The sequence below is a fragment of the Sinohyriopsis cumingii genome, chromosome 1, assembly GCF_028554795.1.
Source record: "Sinohyriopsis cumingii isolate HCF-2022 chromosome 1, ASM2855479v2, whole genome shotgun sequence".
Taxonomy (NCBI): Eukaryota; Metazoa; Mollusca; class Bivalvia; order Unionida; family Unionidae; genus Sinohyriopsis; species Sinohyriopsis cumingii.
The window spans coordinates 156,562,587-156,589,280 of record NC_142961.1 but is presented as its reverse complement, the minus strand read 5'-3'; the positions used below and the strand labels follow the sequence as shown (position 1 = coordinate 156,589,280).

Below are 26,694 nucleotides of genomic sequence, written 5' to 3'. Positions count from 1 at the left end.
ATTTTAATAACTGCTAAGGACTGCGTACTTTATTTAGACTAGTTCAAGCTGATTTTACAATTGCATGAGAGCAGCCATTTTGGTAAGCTGTATGCTTAAATCATTTTTAATTTCCACAAGCAAAATATCCAAAGAAATTTCAGTCTCAGTACATTAAAGTAGCATAGCAACAATCCACTGTGCATATTGCATATGCAAAGAACTTCACCCTGTACCCATCAGTCTCTCCTAAGTACATTAACTGTACAATGCCCCCCACAATTCCAAACGAGGAAGTAAAATGGCTCTGGAATTTTTGTAATAAATACACCCATCTTTTTGAAGTAGTAAAACACTACAGTGCCAAAATGAAAAACAGTGTGACATAATAAATTGGCAAAATGTGATGTATTCTTGAAAGAAAAAAATATTTTCTTGCGCATTTTTTAAAAGACATTAGATCCTTAACAAGCTATTAATCTAATTATTATAGCACCATCATTAATAATGACATACGGTCTTCTTTGCGTTTGTCTTCAATTAATTCTGTGAACAAATGTTGCTCAATCTAGGGTAAACAACATCCAATAAGTGTTTGTACAGTCATCTGATATACTTTACTAAGCACCAAAGGTGAAATTCTTAAATGTTTCTCACACAAATTTTATCAATCAATTAATTTACAAACACATTTAAGGGGAAACAACATACCACCAAAGCCAGCTCAATTGTCATACACACATGCTGAAACAAGTTTATTTATTGCTCAAACTGTAATTGCTGCATTCCTCCCACCCATCTTAATTCTTTTATTTTGGGGTCAAAAATGCAAACAGCAGCTCCAAATCACCCGTATACACAAACCACTGTAATGGTAAAGTATCATGTATATAGCTTGCACTGCTGTAAACCACTGACTGGAACAGAACCATTTAAGTTCTAGCGGTGGAGGGATTTTCTATTATAATCAAACATACAACTCACTGTTTTCCTGATCACTAAGGTAGTGCAAAGTCGGTTCTTCATGCATATTTTTTATGGAAATACCACTATGGATATCATGAGATGAGATGGAGTTTTCTTACACACATAACACCTGTTTTAAGTACTTCTCAATTAAAATACATCATGTTGATAACTGTGTGAATGAATGAAGTCCCCTACTCATTGTACATGCAGGAGGATACAATTTTTCTGTAGTTAACTGACTTGGTATGGTACATGGTATGGCTCTTTGTCGGGTTACACTATACCTATGTCATGTCATTCACTGTCAGACAAAAAATCTTGTTACTGTTCATAAGGTAACTTCACAAAAATTAACGTTAGTGAAATTACAATAACTTGAACTAATGAAATACAATCTTTGCACCTGAATTGCACATGCCCAGATGAAACTGGTCAGTGGTCCATTGAATTATTTTAAATGGGTTGAAGTGACTGATAAATATCAAGACAGAAAGAAAAAAAACAATTTGCTGAAATGTATTCTACCTGTGCCTGGATCCACTCCTTGACCTTGATCGTCTCCTTGACCTTGACCTCTTTCTTGATCGGCTTCTGCTTCTCCTGGAGCCCTTTCTTGATCTGTGCCTGGAAATAAAACGAGCGCAAATTATTCAAGATTTCTATTGAAAAGGTAATGAAATCTACCAAACCAAGTCTACCTCTAATGCTTCTATTCATGAATAGAGTTTTTACATTGACACAATATGTACACTTATTTTGATTGATAGTTTACACAGAAATCAATGTATATCCTTAGCAAACTGAAATAGATGCCAAATCATGTGATCAGCTGAAACTAAGTCAGATGAGCCATATGAGTCTCACTTTTGTCTCTGTCTTCAGCTGCATGCGTGTGTGTGTGTGTGTGTGATTTGGATTTTTAACATAGCTTTAACAATTTTTCAGTCATATCGCTACGATGTCTGCTATGTATCAGTTTACAGTGATGTCTAGCACTGGGGCATCATGACGCAGACATGTAGCATGATGTCCCACACAGCCACATTATCCTGACACCAGGCCGACCAGTCCTAACACTAACCTCTTAATGCCGAGTGCCTAGCAAGGCAGTTGTTAATACCATTTTTGCAAGTCTTTGGTATGACTCAGCTGGGGATCAAACCCACGACCTCCTGCATCTGAGGCGGACACTTTAACCACTAGGTCACCGGAGTGGTCAAACTAGAAATGTAAACCATATTTACTCATTAACATTTGGCCTGTGCAATTGAATCGCTTTTCAAGTTTTGAGACTGATCGTTCCTACATGCGACTTTTCTGGCTCAAAGCCATTAAATGACCAGTCTAATACATCGCCTGTGCAATTAACCTGAGCTAATGGTTGTTGATGTTCTTTTGGGTTTAATGCCATTTTTCAGCTTATAATAGGCCACAGATGGCACTAAGTATAACTGGTGGAGGAAAAACCCGGGTAATTCCCAGTAAGATCCACTGACCCATGGGAAGCTACTGGCAAGCTTCCTCACCAACCCACAGCTTGAGACTTGAAACCATGCAGAGGTGAGATGGTAGTGACCAGAAGAAAAAAAACAATCTGCCACCTGGGGCCTGTCTGGAAAAATGCAGACATGGAAACAAATATTGAAATTTCAATGTAACTACCACAACAAAAAAAAAAAACAGACATAGTAAGGACTTTAATAATATAAGCTACCATTAGAGAAAATGAAGGCTCCACTATCAGTGAATCTGAGGCCTCATTATCAGTGATTTTGAGACCCCATCATCAGTGAATTTGAGGCCCAATTATCAGTGCACCTGAGGCTCCATTATCAGTGAATATGATGTGGCCAGACAATATATAGAGGTTTTAGATAATTTTAGTGGCTGGCTTGAGGAGAAAGCTAATGATGACTTTTGTCAAACAGATCCTTCTATATTATTAAAACAAACCTTGTGCTTATTTTATAATTGCTCTTTAGATGGAGGAAATGGAAAAATAAGCATGTGTGTGGATTACTATAGTTCATTATTTACCCAACATTCTAATTATCTTCTTGCTCCACTCTGGTCTCTGTTGAAATTAAAATCCTCACAAGATTCCAGGCCGATTTTGTTATAAGCCCAGAATCTCTGTTTCTGAACCAATTTTGATCAAACCTAGTAGATTGGCTCAAATCGTCAAGATCTTGGATGGCATGTTAATACCTGTGACATCTGTACATATTAATGATGCAATCAGACTGGTCAACTTATTACCACATTTAAGGCTGATTTATGATCACATTTTATTCCAAACTAATGTATCAGCAAGAATTCAGGTCAGTTAATTGTAAGTGACTCCTGTACTGACTAATAAGGTGATATGGCATCTAAGTAGCTGAGCTTGTTACTACCAAAGATGTAGTTCTTTACAGATTTGATCTGATTCACTGAACAGATCTAAATTATTTATGACTGAAGCATACATACCAAATCTGATATTTTTTCATGTAAGGCCTCTAAAATTGTACAAAGCAATGGCTAATGGTTACAAACATGGACAACAAATAAAAATAGCTAATAATAATGTTACCTGCTTCCACTTCTGCTTCTGGATCGTCTGATAGAAATTCGGCGGCTCCGGCTCCTGCTACGTGCTCTACTGGAGGATCTTAAAAAGACAAATATCTTTCAATGGTGGAATATTGGAGAATCTTAAAAAGACAAATATCTTTCAATGGTGCAATATTAAAGGATCTTAAAAAGACACATCTTTCAATGGTGGAATATTGGAGGATCTTAAAAAGACAAATATCTTTCAATAGTGGAATATTGGAGGATCTTAAAAAGACAAATATCTTTCAATGGGGAATAGACAATTTGGGGCTAAGTGCCATATTAAACACTAAGGAATATATTAGATTTGAATTTTTGAAAATGATTTAAGTGAATAAACTTTAAATTGTGAGAAAAAAATACAGAATTCTTCATAAAGGTGCAAGTTCCCTCAACCACTTAGGTAGGAATCAATTTTGACTGTACTGGAGGTTGTCATTAAGGGAGGTAAAATGCAATGTACATAGATAAGATAAGGAAAAGAGTAAATAAAAAAGTTGGTACATTATGAGAGGTGGCTGCCTAGGCAGGTAGCTGTTATAAAAGATTGGACTGTACAGACTATTCCTGTATATATGACACTAATCAATCAGCAAAAAAATCAAAGGTAACTGACTGATACACAAATTCAAACAATGAAGAACTTGAATAAAAGCAAGTCAGCTAAATGTCAATGTATGTATGCATGTGTGTGGATGACTGGAGTTCAACAGTGCATCAGTGCTAAGTTCAGGTATCCCCCAAAAAGAAACAAAAATAAAGGAGGGAGAGGGGATAGAGCAAAAGCAAAAACAGTGAAATCCTTAAAATGCAAAGACAATTTTGGGATATATGCTGCACTCTTTGAAGAAGACTAATACCTTCTAAACTGGTTCATCATCACAAGATGTATCTCAAGGCAAACAGATTGCCTCCTATGGAATGCTAATGTACAGATGTCAGATATATAATTAGTATGTATGTATGTATGTATGTATGTGTGAATGTGTACATTGTAACAGTACATCAGCACAATTTTGACTCCTTAAATAGGGACAAAGCTGGGTTGTTGATGTCTGAATCTTGTCTAGGTCAACTTTATTATTATGGCTAGTGCATAAAGACAAGTTCATGTCAAATTGTATAGAAGTGGATTGATACAAACAACTAACATTTAGTATGTCCAATACATATAACTTGCTGACTAAATGTCCTGCCCTATCTCTGAAATAAATGGGTTTTTTAATCATACCATATGTTACTGATGGTACTGTTGCATGATGACCCCTAATTTCAAGTGGATTACAGTAGTTACTGTGTTTCCTTCCAAGCATGATAAATTAGCAAAGTAGATTTACTATGAAAACAAAGCATGTGCTGTAATTTTACACTGACCCTAAAACAAGCATGAACAATTACTGCCCAGGTTTTGTTTGGAATTTTACACTGACCCTAAAACATGCATGAACAATTACTACCCAGGTTTTGTTTGGAATTTTACACTGACCCTAAAACATGCATGAACAATTACTGCCCAGGTTTTGTTTGGAAGTTTACACTGACCCTAAAACATGCATGAGCAATTATTGTCCAGGTTTTGTTTGGAATTTTACTATGACCCTAAAACATGCATGAACAATTACTGCCCAGGATTTGTTTGGAATTTTACACTGACCCCAAAACATGCATGAACAATTACTGCCCAGGTTGTGTTTGATATGAACAGTTTCATAACTACCACCAACAAGAAAAAGTAATGTCGGAAAGGAGATTCTATATTTGTGGTACACGTATATGGTCTTGTAGTATAAGGAAGCCAGGTCCTGCATTTGAGAAGCTTTTAAATGACTGAAGCATATGAAACAAGGAAGGAGCTGACAACAGTAGAAGGAAGAAGCTGACAATATTTTGTGAGAATATTCTGCAGTCTCTAAAACAAGGGACCTTATTAATCATCGTGTTAATCTAGCTAGTCATAAAACATCTAATGTGTATGAAATATACTGTCTATAGTTGCTCATGAAATAACTCCAGCTACAAACAACAGAGGCCCTGACCTGCTGTTGCATAATGCACTGGTAGATCAGGGTTTATATTGTTTGTTCTACTTGCTACTCATTAAAAAAAGCTGCATAGCCCCAGATCTGCCTAAACATTTTGCAATGGCAGATTTGGGTCTGTGCAGTATGCAGTTGGGTGTATATGGTAAGTGTTATCAGCATGATTACAAGAGACTATATAAAAAGAGATTGGTGTATAAAAGCTCTAATGACACTGTAATATAAAAAGGCAACCATAACAATAATATCTACAGATTCCTCCAGAAATGATTTTTAAATCAAATAGAACTTACTTGCAAAATATTAAAATGAATATCAATATTTCATGATTATATTAAAGTCAAATTCTTAACATTGTTTATCCATCTTAATGAAGCGGTTACGAATTTATGGGTTCTTCCCCATTGCCAGCTCCAGTCATCCAAAAAAGTCTGGTAAGGGGCCATCCATTTAGTATGTAAACAAAAATATGGCAAAGCTTGACCCCTCCCTGTACACATGCGTACTTTTTTTACACACACCCCTGCATACGTATGCCTGACGCACCCTTCCCTACAAATTCTAAGAAATGGCCTGTATTAGAATGGCCTATATTTAATTCATGCATGATCAAGGATTAATAATATTAACATGTTTAATAAAACAGATAGTCCACCAACGTTGAATGTCTGGCTGCATCAAAGAAATAAGCTATGTAAGTTTGTCTAGTGTCCGCTAAAATTCAAACCTTGAACCCAGTCAAACGGGTTATGTATTTTTGAGGTTTCACTCCCCCCCCCCATTTCCTATGCATACGCCATACATTATCAGTAGACCACCCATGCATTTGGGTTACCCCTCCCATGTATATGTACTAAATGGTCGGCTCTTAAGTGCAGATGGTAGAGAATAAGTTCAGTTAAAGAAAATCACAAAGATTGCACAAGATATTTCCATTTAAAAGAAACTAGTCTACAAAGGACATGCCTGTCATGTTGTTTGAGTGTCCTCTATAGATAAACTCCATGGCTGATAATACAACACAAAGTCAGTACTACGGACTGTCTGTCTCAAGATATGATCCAGTATTATAGTGTTCCTGTCAGGTTATGATGACTGAGCAATGCAACATAAAGTCAGTACTATGGACTGTCTGTCTCAAGATATGATCCAGTATTATAGTGTCCCTGTCATGTTATGATGACTGAGCAATGCAACATAAATTCAGTACTACGGACTGTTTGTCTCAAGATATGATCCAGTATTATAGTGTCCCTGTCATGTTATGACGACTGAGCAATGCAACATAAAGTCAGTACTACGGACTGTCTGTCTAAAGATATGATCCAGTATTATAGTGTCCCTGTTATGTTATGACGATTGAGTAATGCAACAGAAAGATCAGTACAACACTAGTGACTGTCAAGTTATGATCCATAACAATAGAAAGAATAGATATCCTCCATAATTTGTTCAATGCAACATAAAAGTCAGTACTTCACAGTGTCACTGTCAAGTAAGATCCATTTCAATAACGATATTTTCAATGGATTGTTCAACATAAAGGTCAGTATGACAGAGCATCATTGTCAAGTTATGATACAAGAACAAGATCTGATAAAAGTGTTACAAACGAGACAAAAAGACTAACACTAGATATAAATTCCTATTTGTACAAGTCACTAACTTATTGATTTTGCGGCCAATGTAGCCATAAATTCCATATTGAAAAACATGTACCATGCTATTATGCATGTAATCGGAATAACATCAAGATATAAATACATAAATCTATGCACAAAAAAGCAGACATTTTTTTGCATTGAGATGATTAGATTATAATGTATTCTGCTATAAAAGCAAAGCAAACATATGTCACATAATGACACATTGTTATCCAATGCAACTAATAAATGAATGGAGAGAAAAAAATTCCAGGAACTGATGCTCCTGCTTTTCACATGCCTTATAAGCATCAAGCTGATTATAAAATATGACTGAAATCAGACAATGAGTGGAGATATTGTGTGGAAACTAAAGTTGATGTGTCTGACAATCATGGGCTATAACTCTGCTAAACACTGACAAACTCATTCGCTGTCTTTTCAAAATATCATGCAGCATACCAAATTCAACTGTAAAAATGTTATTTTTGGTGTAGACATGAAAGTGGGTGTTTATGACAATCAGGGGCTATAATGCTGTCAAATGATCACATTGAAGGCTAGTAATCAAACCCAGCAATGGTCTCATCAAGCAAATTTGGATTAAATCCAAAAATAATTAAAGAAGCCATTGTTGGGTAACTAAAGTGGGTGGGTGTGATAATTTGGGACTGTAACATTGCAAAATAAGACAAAATTCTTAAAACTGAACCCTGCAAGTCACTTCAATATCTAGCTGCACACCAAATTTGGCTGAAATAGAACAGTCAAGGAATTATGCATGTACAGTACAGTATATGGTTTAAGAGCATGCCAGAAAAGCACAGTGTGTATACTGCTCATGAAAAGTTCTTAAAATGTGACAATAATAAATACAAAAACCTTAAGGGAATAATTAAGGGCATTACTGTGCAGAAATAAAATTAGGTTTGTCTGGTAACCAGGGACTACAACCCTGTAAATCAATGACATAGAATGCTTACAAGTATAGTATGGCAAAGTATCATAAATGTCGAACTGCACTGGTTGAATTTTAATATCAAGGAATTTACAGTACAGAGGCTAAAGTGTTAAGGTAGGTAAATCAGGGGCTTTCACTATGCTAAATTATTAAATATAACACTAAAATCTGAACCGAGTCATGGCCTAATCAACATCTGAATACCAAATTCAGCTGAAATCCAATATCAGTCATGGGATATACTGTGCAGAAACAAAAGTTGCTGGGTCAATTAGAGGTCCTAACCTTGCTTGATGATGATGTAGACACTTAAATTTATCCAAGGTTCCGTCAGTATTTAGCTGCACATACAATCTGATTCAAATTCAAAAATAATTAGGAAGAATGTACGTGCAAGGATTAATGACAATTCAGCACATTCCAGGCTATATAATGCTGATAAAAAAAAATACAGGAAATAAAAGGGTTATTGTGAGTCTGACAACTGGGGGGGGGGGGGTCTTTAACTCCACTAAGCAATGAACCAAGGTCACATCAATACTAAATTTGTTTCAAATCTGATAATAATTAAGGAATTTGCTGTGCTAAAACAAATCTGGATGTGTCTATTGATCTTGGGCTATAACTCTGCAAAGCATAAAGTCATCTATATTTGCTTCTGATTTTTCTGCCAGCTATTTTCTAAAAAAATCCTCATGTTATGTCTCAAAACTGCTATTATCCAAACAATTGGCAACTGTTGAAAACCTTGGCAAGAAACTGATCAGATATTAAATCCATGAAAACATTTCTGCCTTTATACTTGTATTCATGAAGGAGTTGCTTATAGAATAAGGGTGATCACAATAAGTCCACTATGTTTTTAAAAAAATCTAAATGTGTATGCAGTTTACAATAAAACTAAATGATGCCATTTAACTGAAACAATTAGAAACTCAATCTTTTCTCCATTTCTAACCATTACGCTTACAACACAACTGTTAGTTATTACAATTGTAGGCTGTCACTTGCTCAATTTGTGATTGTTTCATTTTATGTACATAATTTAATCTCTTATCATATGATTCAATTTGTTTTTACTGAATATGTATGACAATGTCAGTAGACCATTCCTAGCATTGTCAATGTATTGTTACCATGGATATGTACATGATGCAAACCTCAACAGGATGTACTGCCTACAGATCTAAAACTAAGCAGCAGCTTATAAACTTGAAATGGTGTTTCTTTAAAATAAAATGATACTAATCTAAGGTTATCTTAAGAAGCATGTTCTTCACAATAATGTAGTATAATGATATTTTTGTCAGCATTATTGGCAAATCAGCTTTATGTGTAATGCTGTGCACTTTAACCATCTGACCTAATGCCACTTGTCAATCAGACTGTTTGATTACCCAATCGGCAAGCGCAAATTAATAAAATGTCAAGGCACCTTTTACTTCCACCATTTTCCTCAGACATGCTTACTATTGCAATAATGAATGTTATGATATACAGACTAATTTTGCAATGGTTCATTGATTTTTTGATTGATAATTGTCAACAGGGGTCAACGGAGTCTTGTAATTCTAAAACAATATCCAGATCGACTAAATGGAGTAAGATTTATTCCTTTATCGAAACCTAAATAAAACTTGGATAGATAAAGACTTGTGGTCACCCACACAATCAGCTTGACATGGATACAACTAATGTCAATAATTTGTTTGTTTACATCAAAGTATGTAGAAAAGCATGGCCTGTTAATGATTAGAAAAAAAAGGAAACAAAAATTTAAAAAAAAGCAAAAATGAAGATGTCTAGAAAATGGATCAAGAACTGTCAGGCTTTGTTGTGTGCATTTTTTCTTCTATAGGAAATATTATTATTGCATTATTTTAAAGTTTCAAAATTTACACTTTGATGTTGGTTTGTTCCAAAAATATTGCTTCATTGTCTTGATCTTTCGGACACTTGATTGGCTCTTTGTTTTCAGTCACTGACCTGAAGGAGTGTTGTGGGATGAAAATTGTCATTAATAATTAAGAAATACAAAAGCAAAATTCTTTTCTCATATATTAAGCATGTATTTACATGTTTACATCAACATTCATCAAAATTCCATCTCATGAACAGTGTTGAACTTTCATATTATTATGTACAACAATATATTTCTAAACAGTAACTATTCACAATTTTTGTTATATATATGTTTTCCTCTAATGTAATCTAAACAAAACTCAGTTACAAGTAGCAAAGATATGTCTGTATACTAATTATAGCAACATGTTTTGGAATGAATTTCCTTTTTCATATATGTTCTTAGGCTGCTTTAAAACTGATTTTAAAAATTTACTGAAATAAAATACCGTTATTCTTTTAGGAACTTGAAATACAAATATAAATATTGTCTACTGCAGAATAACTTAAGCAACTTGGTAACTTTACATTTTCAGGACTAAGTTCTCATAAAAAGACCACTAAAACTGAAACATTTCTTTGTCAAATATAGAATGTTTGAGGTTAACAGGTCATCATGTTACATGATTCAGTAGAAAAAGCGATATATTATCTCACATAAGGTCAATTCTCATCAGCTTCTTCCATGTCATTTGATGTGAATCATATACATACTTTAAGAAATGTATTATCAGAAAAATTCCCATTAACAGTCCCCTTAAGCAGACATGTTGATTTAATTTAAACAATTAGTCCCTTATCACTTACAGCCATGGCATGTTCGTTTACACATTTGCCGATATTGAAAATGTTTTCAGTCAATAAACTAAATTGAGCCATTTACACATGTAAACACTGCAGCATTAAATCCCACTACAACACAGCCAGAAAATACTGATAGTTTCCCCCATTTAACATTATATTCTATTTAGAAAATGTATCTAGCATGTGCCTTGGAAAACAGTTAATTATAAGAACATTGGTTGATGATGATACAGTGCACTTATATAGTTTTTACCTTTTCATATCTGGTACTGGAGGAGAACTGGATAAAACGAAAACAAGTTATGAAGTAATCTGACCATAAAGTCATATGCAAGTGCATTACTGAATATTTTTAGGGCTTATATAATTTTTCTATTGCTGACTGCAACATTACAAAATTATTTTCATTTTTCAGTAATTTAAAGCTTTTTAATGTCAATTTGTTTTAGTAAACAAAAGTGTCATTTTGAAAACAAGTTTCTGTAATAATGAATTCTTTTTACATTGAGATTAACAATATTGTTGTGTATAGGAAGGAGTTCTTATTAATTTTGATGTTATTAATGCCATATCAGTCACTAAAAATGTCTGGGAAGACTACTCGGTTAATTAAATCCAATAAACTCAACAAAGGAATTTAAGTCATCATTTTTGTTTTGGTTTGGGACTTTATGACACAGCAAAACAAGTAGTTATTTAGTGATGAGGTTATTGAAGTAACTGCCAAGGATACGTAACGATATATCCATCCACACTAACCTAATGGTGGAGTCTGAACCCACACCCTTTATGTCATGAGTTTGGAATGCAAAACCACTCAACAACTGTCATTTCCAACTCCGTAAGCCACTTTGCACAACATACAAGGTGTCACATCAGGCCTATTTGCACTCTGTTTAATTGAAAGACACAATACCAAGGTGTCACATCAGGCCTATTTGCACTCTGTTTAGTTGAAAGACACAATACCAAGGTGTCACATCAGGCCTATTTGCACCCTGTTTAGTTGAAAGACACAACATACAAGGTATCACATCAGGCCTATTTGCACTCTGTTTAGTTGAAAGACACAACATACAAGGTGTCACATCAGGCCTATTTGCACTCTGTTTAGTTGAAAGACACAATACCAAGGTGTCATATCAGGCCTATTTGCACTCTGTTTAGTTGAAAGACACAATACCAAGGTGTCACATCAGGCCTATTTGCACTCTGTTCAGTTGAAAGACACAATGCCACGGTGTCACATCAGGCCTATTTGCTCTCTGTTTAGTTGAAAGACACAATGCCAAGGTGTCACATCAGGCCTATTTGCACTCTGTTTAGTTGAAAGACACAATACCAACTGCTCAAACTGACTCCAAGATTCCATTTAGATCTGTTATGACTAAGACAAGATGGAGTGCTCAATATGGACTAGATCAGAGATATATACAGAGATATATCTTTGGTTATATAACCTGCATTCCCAACCCCCACTGGTAAAGAGACAGCTGACATAGGTGCAGAACATGCTTATGTCATGTACATAATAAATAGCTGAAACATACTCTGAAATATACTACAGAACGCAATGAAGCAATATAATTTAAAAATAATAAAAAGGAAACAAATGTTTGATAACTCACATCCATATAATATTTTTTATTTTAAGCTGTACTGAAGTGTAGTGTGTATATGGGTAGGTTTTTTTTACCTTTTAACCTCTGGTACTGGAGGGGAACTAGGTAAAAAATAAAAATAAAGCATAAAATGATGGGCCTGTTGTCTGAAGCTGCTCTATATACTTTTGAAGCAATATGTATGTTTTATACTACAATGAACGACTTCAGACATGAGACATTAAAATTCAATGCTTAAAAAGCTGTACATTTTTTAATTACAATCAGATATAAAATTATGAAATTTTTTTGCTACGTATTAAATGGATAAAATATCTATTACATTTATCAGTATTTGCAATCATTTTTTAAATCTTTTTTAAAAACAAAATAAAATCTTAATTTATAACTATTTTCTGACGTACATATTCTTTGTCTTATCTTTTTCTGTTAGCATTTGCCTTAAAAATAAGTCTTTGATACTCGTTTTTCTGTCTTAAGCAATGCTTTAAACTAAGAGATTTGTAAATAAATAAACCCAACAAGTCCATTTTGGAATGAAAACGAAAGTGTATTGTGTGCTTTCAGGTGTGCAAGCAACTGCATTCGAAATGATATAAGCAACTCATAAAGTATCCACCATCCACAACTAAAGGTAGAGGTACAAGAATATTAACCTAAACAAACAATCCTTCTGATATTACATTATAAAGTACACTAATTTTATTTTTCTCTGCCTTCTGTATTAAGGATGCAAGACTTTATTAATTTTTCTCAGTTCCATGAAACAAAATTCTTTGTTGGGGAGAGGATGAAATGATATACAAAGCACTAATTTAAAAAAACCGTTACCTTTTCACAACTGGCACTGGAGGAGAACTAGATGAAATGAAAATAAAGAAAAAATGAAAAGATGTGTCCCCGTGTCACACAAGCATCATTAAGCATCTCCATTAATATCTGTCTTTTTTTCATACATCATGACTTATGTACAGAACTTAAGTTACTGGTGACATGTCATCTTCGCTTAAACTACCACCCAATAATTAAGTGCATAAAGTTTGTTACTATCTTTAGTAATACAAACTATATATGGTAACACAGAACAGACACTATACCATAAATGTGGAGAAATTGAAAAACCTTTGAACCAAAATTTTATTTTTTACTGCAATATGACAATTAGTGCTTAAGCAACTTAACCCCATTCCTCCAAGTTATCACTTGTTATCACTCCCCAATTTCTTCAAATTATCAATTTATGATGAAAACATGGCAACTAGTTTTGAAACTTAAGTGTTAATATGTAAATAATAATTTGTTTTACGAACAGAATCAGTGCAATTGCTTCCTAAATATATTCTGTCAAGATTTTACTGGCTGTGTTTGTGTTTTTTTCTTCATAAAATCAGTTTGAAACCACAGTTATACAAGTCAAAGGGTAATAACTGCGCAGACATTGCTGTGTCTAGGAAGTACCTCTTCATAACAATGTCCTTTTTTGTGATTCACTGGGCATATAAGTTAAGGAATACATACAATTTGCAGAAAGCAAAATATCAATCCTCTGTCACTGAAAATGTATGGTATAAATAAGAATTTTTATGTCAGAAATGTATGTGATAATGCTTTGTTGTGGAATTTTAAATGTACTGTTTAGGTATGTCTTTTTTTTTTCCAATCAGTTTTGTGAAAATATGATGTACGATGTACTCCTGCATATCCAAGTATCCAGTTGGAAGACCCAGGAAGAAATGCTAGAAGTATTTTTCTTCTTCATCATTAATCTTTGCCTGAGTAGCGCATTTACTGTGTAAACTTGTTTACAATCAGGCAACTGCATAAATTGAGCAGATCTGGGTCCATGCAATTTGTTAAGAATAATCAGCAGAACAATCTAAACAGACCCTGATTTGCTGGTGTATTATGCAATGGCAGATCTGGATCTATGTTGTTTGCAATGACTTATGAGTATATATTGTATAATATTGTCAGAGATGGGCATTTTCAAGATGTTGGAGAAGAGGTACACCCTTCTTGACTTCCACTGACGTACAACCTTCTGTACTTTCACACTGATACTGCCAGAATGCTAACTGGGGACTTTTCCAGGTACTAATAAGGAAAAGAGGTACACCCTTCTTGACTTCCACTGATGTACAACCTTCTGTACTTTCACACTGATACTGCCAGAATGCTAACTGGGGACTTTTCCAGGCACTAATAAGGAAAAGAGGTACACCCTTCTGGAATTTTAAAATGATGTTGCCAGAATGCTAACTGGGGACTTTCCAGGCACAAACAAGGAAAAGAGGTACACCCTTCTGTACTTTCACACTGATACTGCCAGAATGCAAACTGGGGACTTTTCCAGACACAAACAAGGAAAAGAGGTACACCCTTCTAGACTTTTACACTGATGTTGCCAGAGTGCTAAATGGGGACTAGAATGTGCAAGAAGCAAATTATCTGCAAGCATTTCTCAAAAAATAGAAAAAATGACAGTGAATAAGTTGGGTAAATATGATGTCTCTTTATGTGTTTTCAGGCATACAATCAACAGTTTGATTACAGGAAAATCAGTGATTATAAGTTTTAAACCATTGTTTTATTTATTTGCATTCTTACACTGTTTGTGAAGATTCATTATCAGTAAACTTCTAAGTTTGTATATTTACCTTCATGACTAGTTTACAACACCTGCCACAATGAAATTTTTCAAATTAGAAGTTGTTTTCCTTTAATGTTTGTAAATTTTTATGAATATTATGCATGCATATGGCAACCCCATGCAATATACAAAATAAAGGTAATTTTGAGTTAAATTATTTTCAATGAAAAGAAAATTCTACACTGTATAAATATTAGTTAAGTGTATTTAAATGTATAAACAATTAACAAGTTTATACTTTTAACCAAAGTATGTGAAATCTGACATACTACTCCTGCAACAAATATGAACAGGACTTTTTTATACAGTGTTTTGTTATTTCAATGTTTATCTGGAAGATGGGACATACAATGATTATATTTTTATTTGACACATTGAAATAAATTTCAAGATGACTGCCATGGTAGCCGTACTGGATATCAGACATCTTGTGAAGTGTTTTGCTGAAAGTAAAATCTCTATATGACAAGCCATCTAGAAGTTTTCACAGCCACATCATATGTCAATGCAGATTTTCATTTAGGACCAACTAAACCATGGAATGAATAATGTGTGTAAAGTTTTGTGGCAATTCTCCATGTAAAATAGTTTTATTAGGTATAGTGATAATAAAAATGTACGAACGGATGGACAGTGGCTGACACACAACAGGCCATCACAAGAAACCTGATACTAGAAATGTATTCCATAAGACAAAGTTGCCCATACCTATAAGAAGCAAATGCTGAACAAAGTCATACAGGGGGCATAATTGACCAAAATCTGGGCAAAAAACCCAGTGAGAACCGACTTTGAATAGGTATGCTAAATGTAATGCTTCATACAAAATTTGATTTCAATCCATTAAGTCCTTCAACTGTTTTTAAGTTGAGACAAAATTTCTGAGGGATATAATGAGATGGACAGATATGGGTAGTGCCATATGCCCCCTCTATATATATGGTGTGAAGCAAAGAAAGTGCCCCTGATGAGCCCCTGAACGACATAAAATCACTGGATCTCCTGCTGCTGACAGGTTCTATGTAAAAAGAGGTACAGTATATAATGATCCTTTATTAAAGACTTCCTCTAAAGAACATTTAAGGCACAAGTACAGTATAATAGTGAAGAGTGAGAGACTTGAAAAAATAATTTAACTGTAGACTGGTTACCTTTTCTTAACAGAAGAAAGCTCATCAGTTTTAGTGTCTTCGCTAGAGAAATAAAACAAATTTAAAGTAAGAACTTAACAAAGTGTTAAATGGAAAAGGACATAAGAAAAAAATTTGTCACTTCATGCTGTAATATTTCAGGAGAAACAGAATCAAGAAATTACCTGTACTGTTTGTGATCCAGGTCCTTGACTAGTAACATTTAGATGACCTTCAAATTTGTACACTACTGAATGTAAAAGCTCTTCTTTAACTTCAAATAGGATACGAAATATGGAAAATACACAATTTGGAAATGAAGCTCATTCTTGCGAGAACCTCTAAACTTCAACATGGGTAACAGCAACTTCGAAAGTGGAAACAAGTCCATGACCAAAATTGTCTTAATTTTCTCATGAAACACTCAACAAGCACTTAACAAGTTGCAACAACCTTTTATTCCTTTCTATGCAGGTGTTAATCTTGCAAATTTCAACAAATTGCTGTGTTCCATGGACCAAATGCTGTGTTCCATGGATCCATTGTTAACTATGTGCAACAATGTGATGTCAGCTTAAACATGTTAGACACATGCAATTAACAATATAGATGGCCAACATGGAATGCATCTTAGGAAAGTGCTTCTTCAGAAAATTAAGACTAATTTGGCCACAGGTGTTAAGTGATTGCAAGTTGACCTAAGAATCATGCAATATGCAAAGTATATCTGACACACAATTTTATAACAAATCTTGCTGGGTACTGTTATCATGTTAAGCCATTAAAACAATACCAGTGAATTACTCTTAACATAATAAAATTTTCCCATTCCCATTTGTATTCATTTGTAAGACAGGCCAACTCACAAACAGGCTAATCAGGAATTCTTTCATCAAATTTCTGGAATCTAGGTAGCCTGTCCAAATTTCCTAACATTTTTATTACAGAAATAACAAACTCTCAACAATTATTTTACATCATCCCATGAGATCATATGTATCTGTTTGTGGTCAGTGACAATCATGGTCCACTGGGAATAAATGGTCTATCCATTCTTCCAATTCATGGATTTTGGATTCCTTCAAAATTTTGGTCCAACTATAAAGATTAGTTTTCCTCATGAAATACAAGTTGATTATACTGGTACTGAAGTACTTTTCTCCCTACCTGTATCCATACAGGAAACACCTGTTTCAAACTGCATCTTTCTACTATTTACTTCTGGAATTATGTCATTTTGAAATACAAAATTTTACCAAAAATGTGTATTAATTCTGCAGAATCTAGAATGGTTGGCATTTCTGCATATTTCAGAGGTGCAATTTGTATGTCATTCTGTGTAATCGTGTATTATTCCATGCACATAATTTTAAAGAAAAATTTGAGTTTTGTCCTTGAGGGACACTGATACATAAAACATTCAATTACTTTTTCTGTCAACATGTACAGTTTCAAAACACTTAACAAGAGGCCCAGGTGGAACTGGAATTGAGATTACTCACTCTGATAAAATCTGCCTAACAGCTTAAGCAGCTTGCCTAAAACTCGTGGTCTGTATAATGCTTTCTGTTGCAATATCTCCCAATGCTTTCTGTAGCAATATCTCCCAATGCTTTCTGTTGCAATATCTTCCAATGCTTTCAATAGCAATATCTCCCAATGCTTTCTGTAGCAATATCTTCCAATGCTTTCTGTAGCAATATCTCCGAAAGCTTTCTGTAGCAATATCTCCCAATGCTTTCTATAGCAATAGCTCCCAATGCTTTCTGTAGCAATATCTTCCAATGCTTTCTATAGCAATATCTCCCAATGCTTTCTGTAGCAGTATTTCCCAATGCTTTCTGTAGCAATATCTTCCAATGCTTTCTGTAGCAATATCTTCCAGTGCTTTCTGCAGCAATATCTCCCAATGCTTTCTGTAGCAATATCTCCCAATGCTTTCTATAGCAATATCTCCCAATGCTTTCTGTAGCAATATCTCCCAATGCTTTCTGTAGCAATATCTTGCAATGCTATAAGCTTCACAAGTTATGAAAACAGCTGGTACATGTTTCTATAGTTTCTCCATCTCCCTCCATATTTCATGCTGTATCAACATCATTTGTCCAATACTGAAAGACCTCAATGCCAGTATGCTTTGTGTCAATCAAGTTTGAAACTGTTTTTTTCTATTTTTAGCAATGATAGCCATATGTGAAGGCTGACTGCTATTTTGAGAAGAAGCTGTTAAGGGTTTTTCTATATTTAGGAACATCAGTTATATTTAATGATAGAATAGCACTGTCTGAAGAAAATGGAATGGTTATATCAGATTTGGGCAAATTTAAAAATTTTGTTTGGTTTGAGAAAAGGTAGTCAATTTAGTTTAGTGGTTCTGAGAAAAAATTGTTTAAAAGTTTTTTACTTTTAGCAACAGCAGCCATACCAGATGACAGATTGGCGTCCACGTAACAAATTTTGAAAGGTCTTGACGCCAAATTACTCCATGTAAAAATAAATGCAAATTTGCCAAGCAAATGTTTGAGAAGTTGAAAAAAGCAGCTGCCAACAGATGACATAAGACAGGCATTGGACCACACATTAAGATCACATAGCCTTATGGCCAGGTGAGATAAAATTGTAGCATTAGTTTTATTACTGAAATACCATAACAATTAAAAGTAATGAAAATAACCTATTTTAGTTTATGCAAGGAAACTGAAAAACTGGATTTTCCAAGAGAAATAAATTTTGATAATTCACTGGAGCTGATTGGTAGAAATATTTCTTTTTGCCCGTTATCGATAACATTATAACCCAACAGCTAATTTTAAATGCATGCAGATGAATGCAGTTCAAATCCCAGAATGTGCATGTTCTTTTCTTTTTTTTGGGTGCTATATCACCTTGAATTAGGAAAGAGAATTGGATTACTACTGGTATTTTCTGTGTGAATATTAAGAAAACATAAAATGGTGACATTAATGTTCAAGATACAGTGAGAAATCTGTTATTTCTGTTACAGTTATTGCTAGCCAATATGTTGGAGGGTACAATAAAATGAAAAATTTATTCCAAATGAATAATGGATATATTTCAATGAGTGGAGTAAAAGCTCAAGCATTTTCATTCATGGCTTTGCCACTCGTGAAAATACAGACTTTTTTCACCAACATGATAATTTATATCCATTTTTCACTCATTTCAAGCAAGTATCCTCTATCTACATTTAGTGACAGTGATGAAGCATATAGCATAGCTTCAGTAGCACTGATTACAAAATCTTTTTTTTCTCAGAAGTTCAACAACTTCACTTATGTGATTATGAAACATAATTATTCTCATAATTAGTTTATGTGTCTCTTTCTTCTGAAAAACTCTAATCCTGTCTATATATATATATGTGAGATCCTTAAATTCCTGTATTTGCCAGACATGTCCAGTGGGTCAAAGGTGTTGATCGGTATATATGAGCAACCAGACATAGGTCACAGGAGTTCTGAAATACCATTAGATCGACTTGTCAGAGTTTGTTTACCCAAAAGAAACTCCTTCATAAAGTAAAATTCAGTGGTTACTAGGTCAAGTTTACAGATTGTTTCACTGACAAACAATCAATAAAGATTTTGCTGACTAGAAAGTTTTTTGTTGGACAATCAACAGATGAGTTTTTGACACATCACTGTTATTTTCCCACGACTGTTGAAATACACAATAAAATTTAAAACACAGGACAAATGTGGTGTGAAAGCTGATCTCCTGGACTTTATAATAAGGCCTATAACTGAATAACCTGGGTCTGTCATTATGTCCATCCCTCATACAACATGGTTTGTGGTTCTGTGTGTCAGCAGACAACCGTAGAACAAAATGTGTAACCAAGGCTCAAATTAGGAAAAAAGAATACTAGCAACAACTAACTTTTATTATCATTCTCAAAAACTTATTCGGGGCCCTGATCAAATAAAACTTCAGTCTAACTTTACCAGAAAGGCCCAATAATTTGGTGTGGTTCTTTACAAATCCACTGGCCTAATGCCTAGGACAAGCTCAAATTCAGCACTGGCAAGCTCATGTTTGCAAAGTGCTTGCCTGAGGGCAAGGTCAAACATACTATCCTGGGTAAGATGACTTTTAGATATAAAAACTTAAGCCTGGAGGTGTTAAGTATTTTAGGCAGTACATCAGTTTGTTGTCAATTAAAAATTTTTAAAACAATAGAGTGAAATAAAATACTTTGTCATTTGAGATTCTTTAGTACAGTTTTCTTGGACACACCAAAGTAGTTGTCCCAGGCTGGATGGTAGAATTCTAACCTACATCCTGTTGGTTAGGAGTCCTGCATGCCCTTTCTCAAAAAAGTTTTTCTGCACAATCCATTTTTCTTTGGGCAACAATTACTATAGCTTTTGACCTCCTGATACCAAAATCAATAGATCTCTTCTATACCTTAAGTGCAAACCCTCAAGAAACTTTGGTCAAGGTACTAAAGTTGTTATGCAAAACTAATATTTCTTCCCTCAATCAAAGTGACTTATCCATTAAACTCTTGACCATAAAAGCAACAGGTTTTTCAAAACCAAACTTGGTGACGGTACATGATTGATAAGTGAAATTTGTGCGCAGAAACCATTTTTCTTTTTTAAGTCAGAGTGAATATGACCTTTGACTTTCTGATCCTGAAATCAATAGATTTCTTTCTTACCCCAAGTGCAAGCCATCCACAAATTTCGGCAACTGTTAATAGAGGATAACTGGAGTGACCACGAGGAAACAAAACTGTTGACAGAGGATAACTGGAGTGACCACGAGGAAACAAAACTGGAAACTGAGAGAATGACATATGGGCAAAGATCATAATATGCTCTGCCTTATGCAGGCAAAATAAAAAGTTGAGGAATTCCTTAAGTTTGAGGAACCCCTAAAAATTTAGTAAGAGGATGTCAAAACATCTTAAAGAAGTTTTAAGATTTTATGATTGTATTTAAATCTCAAATGCATGCAGAATTCTTGGTGAAAAAAATAATTGTTGTAAAAATGCAACAAAAAAGGTTTTCACAAGTCTCTGTCTGAGGAACCTATTTTTGGACATTTACTGAAATGGGGGACTAAAAACTAAGAAAATTAATATGATCTACCAGCACATCATGCAATGACAGATCTGAGCCTATACCATTTGCAGCACCACTACATACAAAAAATCATGGTTTAGGTTCCACAATGTACTTCATAGATTTTTGTATCCTCTTTTGACAGCCAAGATATGATGTTGTTGTTGCTTGGAGTTTAACTTTATTTTTCAGCACAAGATAGGCTATATATGGCGGCCAGTATAAATGGTGGAAGAAGAACCTCGGAAAACCCAGGAAAGAACCACCAACCCATGAGAAGCTACTGAAAAGCTTTCTCATGTACCCACATTGGCTGAGGAAACTCAAACCCAGGCAGACAGAGGTGAGATGGCAGTGATCCATAACGGTGAGCGCTTTAGACCACTCGGCCATTTGGGCCCAATGGTGAGTATATCAAATAACCGAAATAGTAAACAGCATTAAGCAGAGATCAAAGCAAAAGAGGTATACAAATTTATAAAACTGTTGCCATTTATCACTCTGCCGGATTTTAGGTACAACTACACTTAACTTTAAAGAAAAAACATTGTAACCCACAAGAAACAAATTTTATCTCACAACTTACCTTGAACGGCGGCTTGAAGATTCCTCATAAAGTGATTCCTCTCTCTCCAGCTTTGGTGGGGATAATGACCTTGACTTCGATTTCTTGTCTACAGAATCAGATACTTTGATTTTCTCTTGAGATCCAGATCTCTTGCTCTTTGACCTGCTTCGTTTGCGACTCCTGAAAATGGAAAACAACTTATATCAACCTGGATTATTTTATAAAAAAGAATCATGGGTGAATAATGTTTAAGTTACAAGAGTATTACACTCCCAATTTTCAAATGACTAGCAAAGATCATTAAAGATGGATACAGAATGAGATGTGTTCATGGAAAAACAAATGCCCCACTACAAGCAATGACCTAAATATAATACAATGGTAATACCATGAGACATACAGTAAAACCTGTCATTAGCGACCTCTGCTATGAGCGACCACCTGTCATTTCCGACCACAATCGTAATGCATGGATCGATTTTGCTATATAAACGCTCTGTTATGAACGACCACCTGCTGAACGCGACCAGCGACCGCGATTTCTTGGCAAAATATGCATTTTGACACAGCTATAAACGACCGCATCGCCAAAACAAAACACAACAGATTGACACCACTGACCTTAACTTAATCCTTTGTAAACACTAGAGCTCGGGATAAATGTAGTATGCAAACAAAGTGCACAGTAAATAACACTACAGTTTAACAACCATATACAGTAGTCCCCCTCTTGAACAGCCCCCCTGACCAGCGGCCACCCGCTCCTTACGGCCAGAATCCATTGGCACCGACGAGTTTGTGTTCAAAAGTACCCCTCGCAAAAGGCCACCCGGCTAACGCAACCAGCGGCCAGCATATTAGTGCAAAATCATAAAATTTACCCCTCACAAGCGGCCGCATTTTATTTGAATATGTATCCAGAACCAGTATTGTATTCATAACGTGTGTTAAGTAATCCGATTTCTGTTTCCCGATGTCAGGTTTTCGTTACTGAAAGAAGTGTTGAGTAAAGTACATTTACCACTAAGGTTAATATTATATCATTTACGTCTCACGAGAAGCCAAATTTATTCCATAAAAACCTAGAAAGACTCAAATTTTAATCCATACAAAAGGGTACGTACATGTAATCCAATTAGCCTTACTGCTGTGTTATCATAAGATGTCCGGTTTAGTCACTCTGATAATTGTTAAGAATACAATTATCGAACAGTAGAAACAGCTGAGAAGTGGCAGTATTGATGTACAATACACAAGTCAGCAGGAAAATGGTTTAATAGCCTTTATGGCTTCCCTTAGTAAGATGTTGAGCTTGTTCACTTTGGTAATCAGTGGCTATTACTACTGACAATAATTGTCAAAATTACGAATCCTAGCGGCCATGAGGTCAAATCTGCGTGATGTTAATGGTATATATCGAAGCCGTTTTGGCATCTCTCATCTAGTTTCAAGAAATGTATAAAAACAATAGGGTACCAGACTGCGACTAACGAATCATGTGACAAGATCACTTCCTTTAAAAACACATGGCAATTTGTTTAGATGCATACAAAATTGTTTTATCAGTATTGTAGTTGGCAACATGAATAACTTACTGCAAAAAGATCAACATGTCATCGAGGAAAATAAAAATTCTCAGTTTAGAGGAGAACGTGAAAGTAATTCAACTGACGGGGGGGGGGGGGGGGGGTCGTCAAGGATCCTTGCAGAAAACTAACGTCGGGAAGACTCAGATAAACAATATCGTTAAAGATAATGAAACAATTCTGCAGAAGTGGAAAGGTGAAATGGACGGAGAAAGGAAGATTGTTTGAGCCAGGAGACGTTTGTATCCTGATTTGAAAGACAAGAAAAAGCAAAAATTTTGTCAGTTGAACTGGGATATGACGACTTTACCGCAAGTAACGGATGGTTGCACAGATTTCAAGTGTGACACAGTATCAAGTGTTCTGTCATTAGCGGCGAATCAGCTGATGTTAATAATGAAGTTGTCAAAGACTGGAACAAAAGACTAAACGATATATGCATGGGATATGACAGCAAGGATATTTTTAATGTGATGAGACTGGTTTGTTTTTTAGATTGTTACCAACAAAGTGACGTGATGTGAACTGTAACATAATTATAAAGACAGTGTTAAAACTGTATCAATGGTTATTCATAGAATTCTTTTGCAAATGATGACAAAGTTTGTTTTACGTTTATTTCACATCATGCATGTAATTTTTTAATTAAAATATTAAATATTTAAAATTAAATGTACTTGTGACTTTTTTCATATGTATTTACTATTCGCATTTGTCATCCCCCTCTAGAAAGGCCACCCGCATTATAAGGCCACTTCCCTGCTGCATTAGGGGTGGCCTTATAAGAGGGGGACTACAGTATCGAGATAAACACCTCTAACCATCATTTAATCCTTTGTAACAAAGACTGCATAAATAGTAAAGATTGCTCTAATAAAGTATTTAAAAAGAATTTGTCTTGCTACAGTACCAGTTTTGTGAAATTTACAACTCCAGCGTACGGTGTCATTTGTAAACTGCAGTAAACCAGACTAAAGTACATGTCACTAACTGCCATTGTAGTGCCGAAGTCATGCGAACAGCCAGTAAGAGTAACATCAAAGGGAGTAATGATGGATATACACAGTCAATTTAGAGGTTTGTATTTTTTCTTTATCTTTATGAAAACTCACAAAACCCCGGTAGTCCTTATGTCCCAGTGAGAAATCGTTTGAAAGGGCTTCAGTGTAGGTTTGAGTACATCGTTTGTCTTTCCAGTTAATCCATAATGCCTGGAGGGTGAATGAGCTCATTGTCTTTAATACTAGTAAGTGAGAATCATTTCCGGATATTTTTAAAATTATTTTTTATTTCTTTTGTTAGTGTTTCACCAAGCCACCATCTGTTTACCTGGGTGCAGATGGTCGCAACCTTTGTTTATCGAGCTATAACACTGTTGATTTAAACTTCGTCTCAGAATAAATGTATTGTTTCTTGATGAGTTAATTATGTCTTTTGGTTTCATTCATTGGTACATAATATATATTTATTCCACATTTGCCCAAAACCTGATCAAAACCGATAGTCTTTATAACATCAACACTAATAACAATGGCAGAACCTCCGCTGAAAAAAAAAAATTTTAACACTGGAAGAAAGGATTAATGTCATTGAAAGAAATGAAAAAGGGGAGACCGCTCGCAAAATAGCAGTCAACTTAAGCGTCGGTAAAACGCAAGTTCAAAATGTAATCAAAGACACGGAGTCCATTAGAAACGTATGGCAGAAAGGTCCACAAGCACAGAGGAAATATGCCACGGCACGACGGACAGTTTACGGAGATGTGAACGAGCGAGTATGGGAGTGGTTTTGTGATGCAAGGAGTAAAAACATACCAGTAAGTGGAAAGTTGATTCAGGAAAAGGCAATAATTGAGATACATGTTCAGACCAAACAGCTGAGTAAAACATGTCAACAAAGAAGTATAATGGATTTCTTAAAAAACAAGTGAATAAGTGTATAGAATAAGATATATACATCATATCTAACCGTTCATTTGTTGTACATATTAATGTGATGTTGACATAAATTTTATTCTTGTTGTTTGATAGATGTATATCTTTATTATATAAAGATATTTTGAGAGGAATGCATGCAATATTTAACAAGATTTATGAATAAAGGATATGATACATGTACAGTGAGTATGGGTATTATTTATTTTTCAACATTGCTAACTATTGACCCTGGAAACCAGTCCATTTTCACACACCTCTTATGAGAGACCACCTGTCTTGAGAGACCGCTTTTGGTTGGCAGAAGGGGTGGTCTCTCATAACAGGTTTTACTGTATTATTAAGCATCACCATGGCGTGGTCTATATGTCAAACCCATGTTCACACAGAACCTTACCCTCTGATGATTTGCTGTCAGGAACTATGTCATGCTAAATACTTGCATGTGTTATATGTCAATTATCTACAATTTCAAGGTTGCTCAAATTATACCTACTAGAGTTTGGCCGACCTGTCAATGTTTCTATAAATCATACTGGTCATGCATATAATTGGTACAGACTTCATTATTGGGTGCCATTTTTAGAATTTCATTACACATACCTTTAAATGGAGATTATTCACTTTTTTGTATCCTCGTATTTTCATATTCTTTGGAAGGTCTTTATTTATTACATGACCTGAGACATACATACAGTAAAAATCATTGTTAAAGTATGTGGACATTTTCAGATGAGGTCAACTTTAAGATGTGATCAAGCACAAACCAGACTGAATGTTTGTGCTGTGATGTCTCAATGAAAGCAGTGTGTGTTGAAAAAAATTCATACTACCCTGTTATTTGTTGTGACAGACATAACATGTTCTTATCTTGACTCAGTTTAGTAACTGACCATCACTGTAAAAGTCAATTGTGATCAGTAAGTTTCGTGTGAAGTTTCTTGATGAGAATTAAGGTGAAGAGCATTCAACAATCAGAAATGAATAGACTTTGACACTGTAAGGTGACTAAAATGGAATCTGGTTTTGATACTGATATATAACGTCCTGGATTTGTATGGTCCAGACATTAGTCTCACCCTTAATAGATTTAAACAACATGGTCAATTTAAATAGCATACAAAGGATTGAAGGCTCTGCTTTCCAAAAATTGTTACAAGTTTTACATGTCTAAACATGAGACTAGGGAAATGAATCATTGGAACTACCCCTACCCCAC

General features: G+C 34.9%; 1 protein-coding gene across 19 annotated transcripts in view; it reads right to left on the bottom strand.

Moving 5' to 3' along the window:
- LOC149808208 (uncharacterized) overlaps nt 1-26,694 on the bottom strand; it is an 88,415-nt gene that overhangs the window by 3,447 nt on the left and 58,274 nt on the right. For 9 of the 19 annotated variants that reach the window (XM_089974730.1, XM_089974756.1, XM_089974751.1 and 6 more), the window contains 8 exons: nt 21,974-22,135; nt 16,319-16,360; nt 13,349-13,375; nt 12,592-12,618; nt 11,149-11,175; nt 10,089-10,175; nt 3,524-3,601; nt 1,474-1,572 (listed from right to left, as the gene is read on the bottom strand). In XM_089974730.1, coding sequence (XP_089830856.1) covers nt 1,474-1,572; nt 3,524-3,601; nt 10,089-10,175; nt 11,149-11,175; nt 12,592-12,618; nt 13,349-13,375; nt 16,319-16,360; nt 21,974-22,135 — 549 coding nt within the window. The remainder of the gene's footprint in view (nt 1-1,473; nt 1,573-3,523; nt 3,602-10,088; nt 10,176-11,148; nt 11,176-12,591; nt 12,619-13,348; nt 13,376-16,318; nt 16,361-21,973; nt 22,136-26,694) is intronic. The other 10 variants (XM_089974796.1, XM_089974737.1, XM_089974770.1 and 7 more) reach the window with 10 other exon arrangements.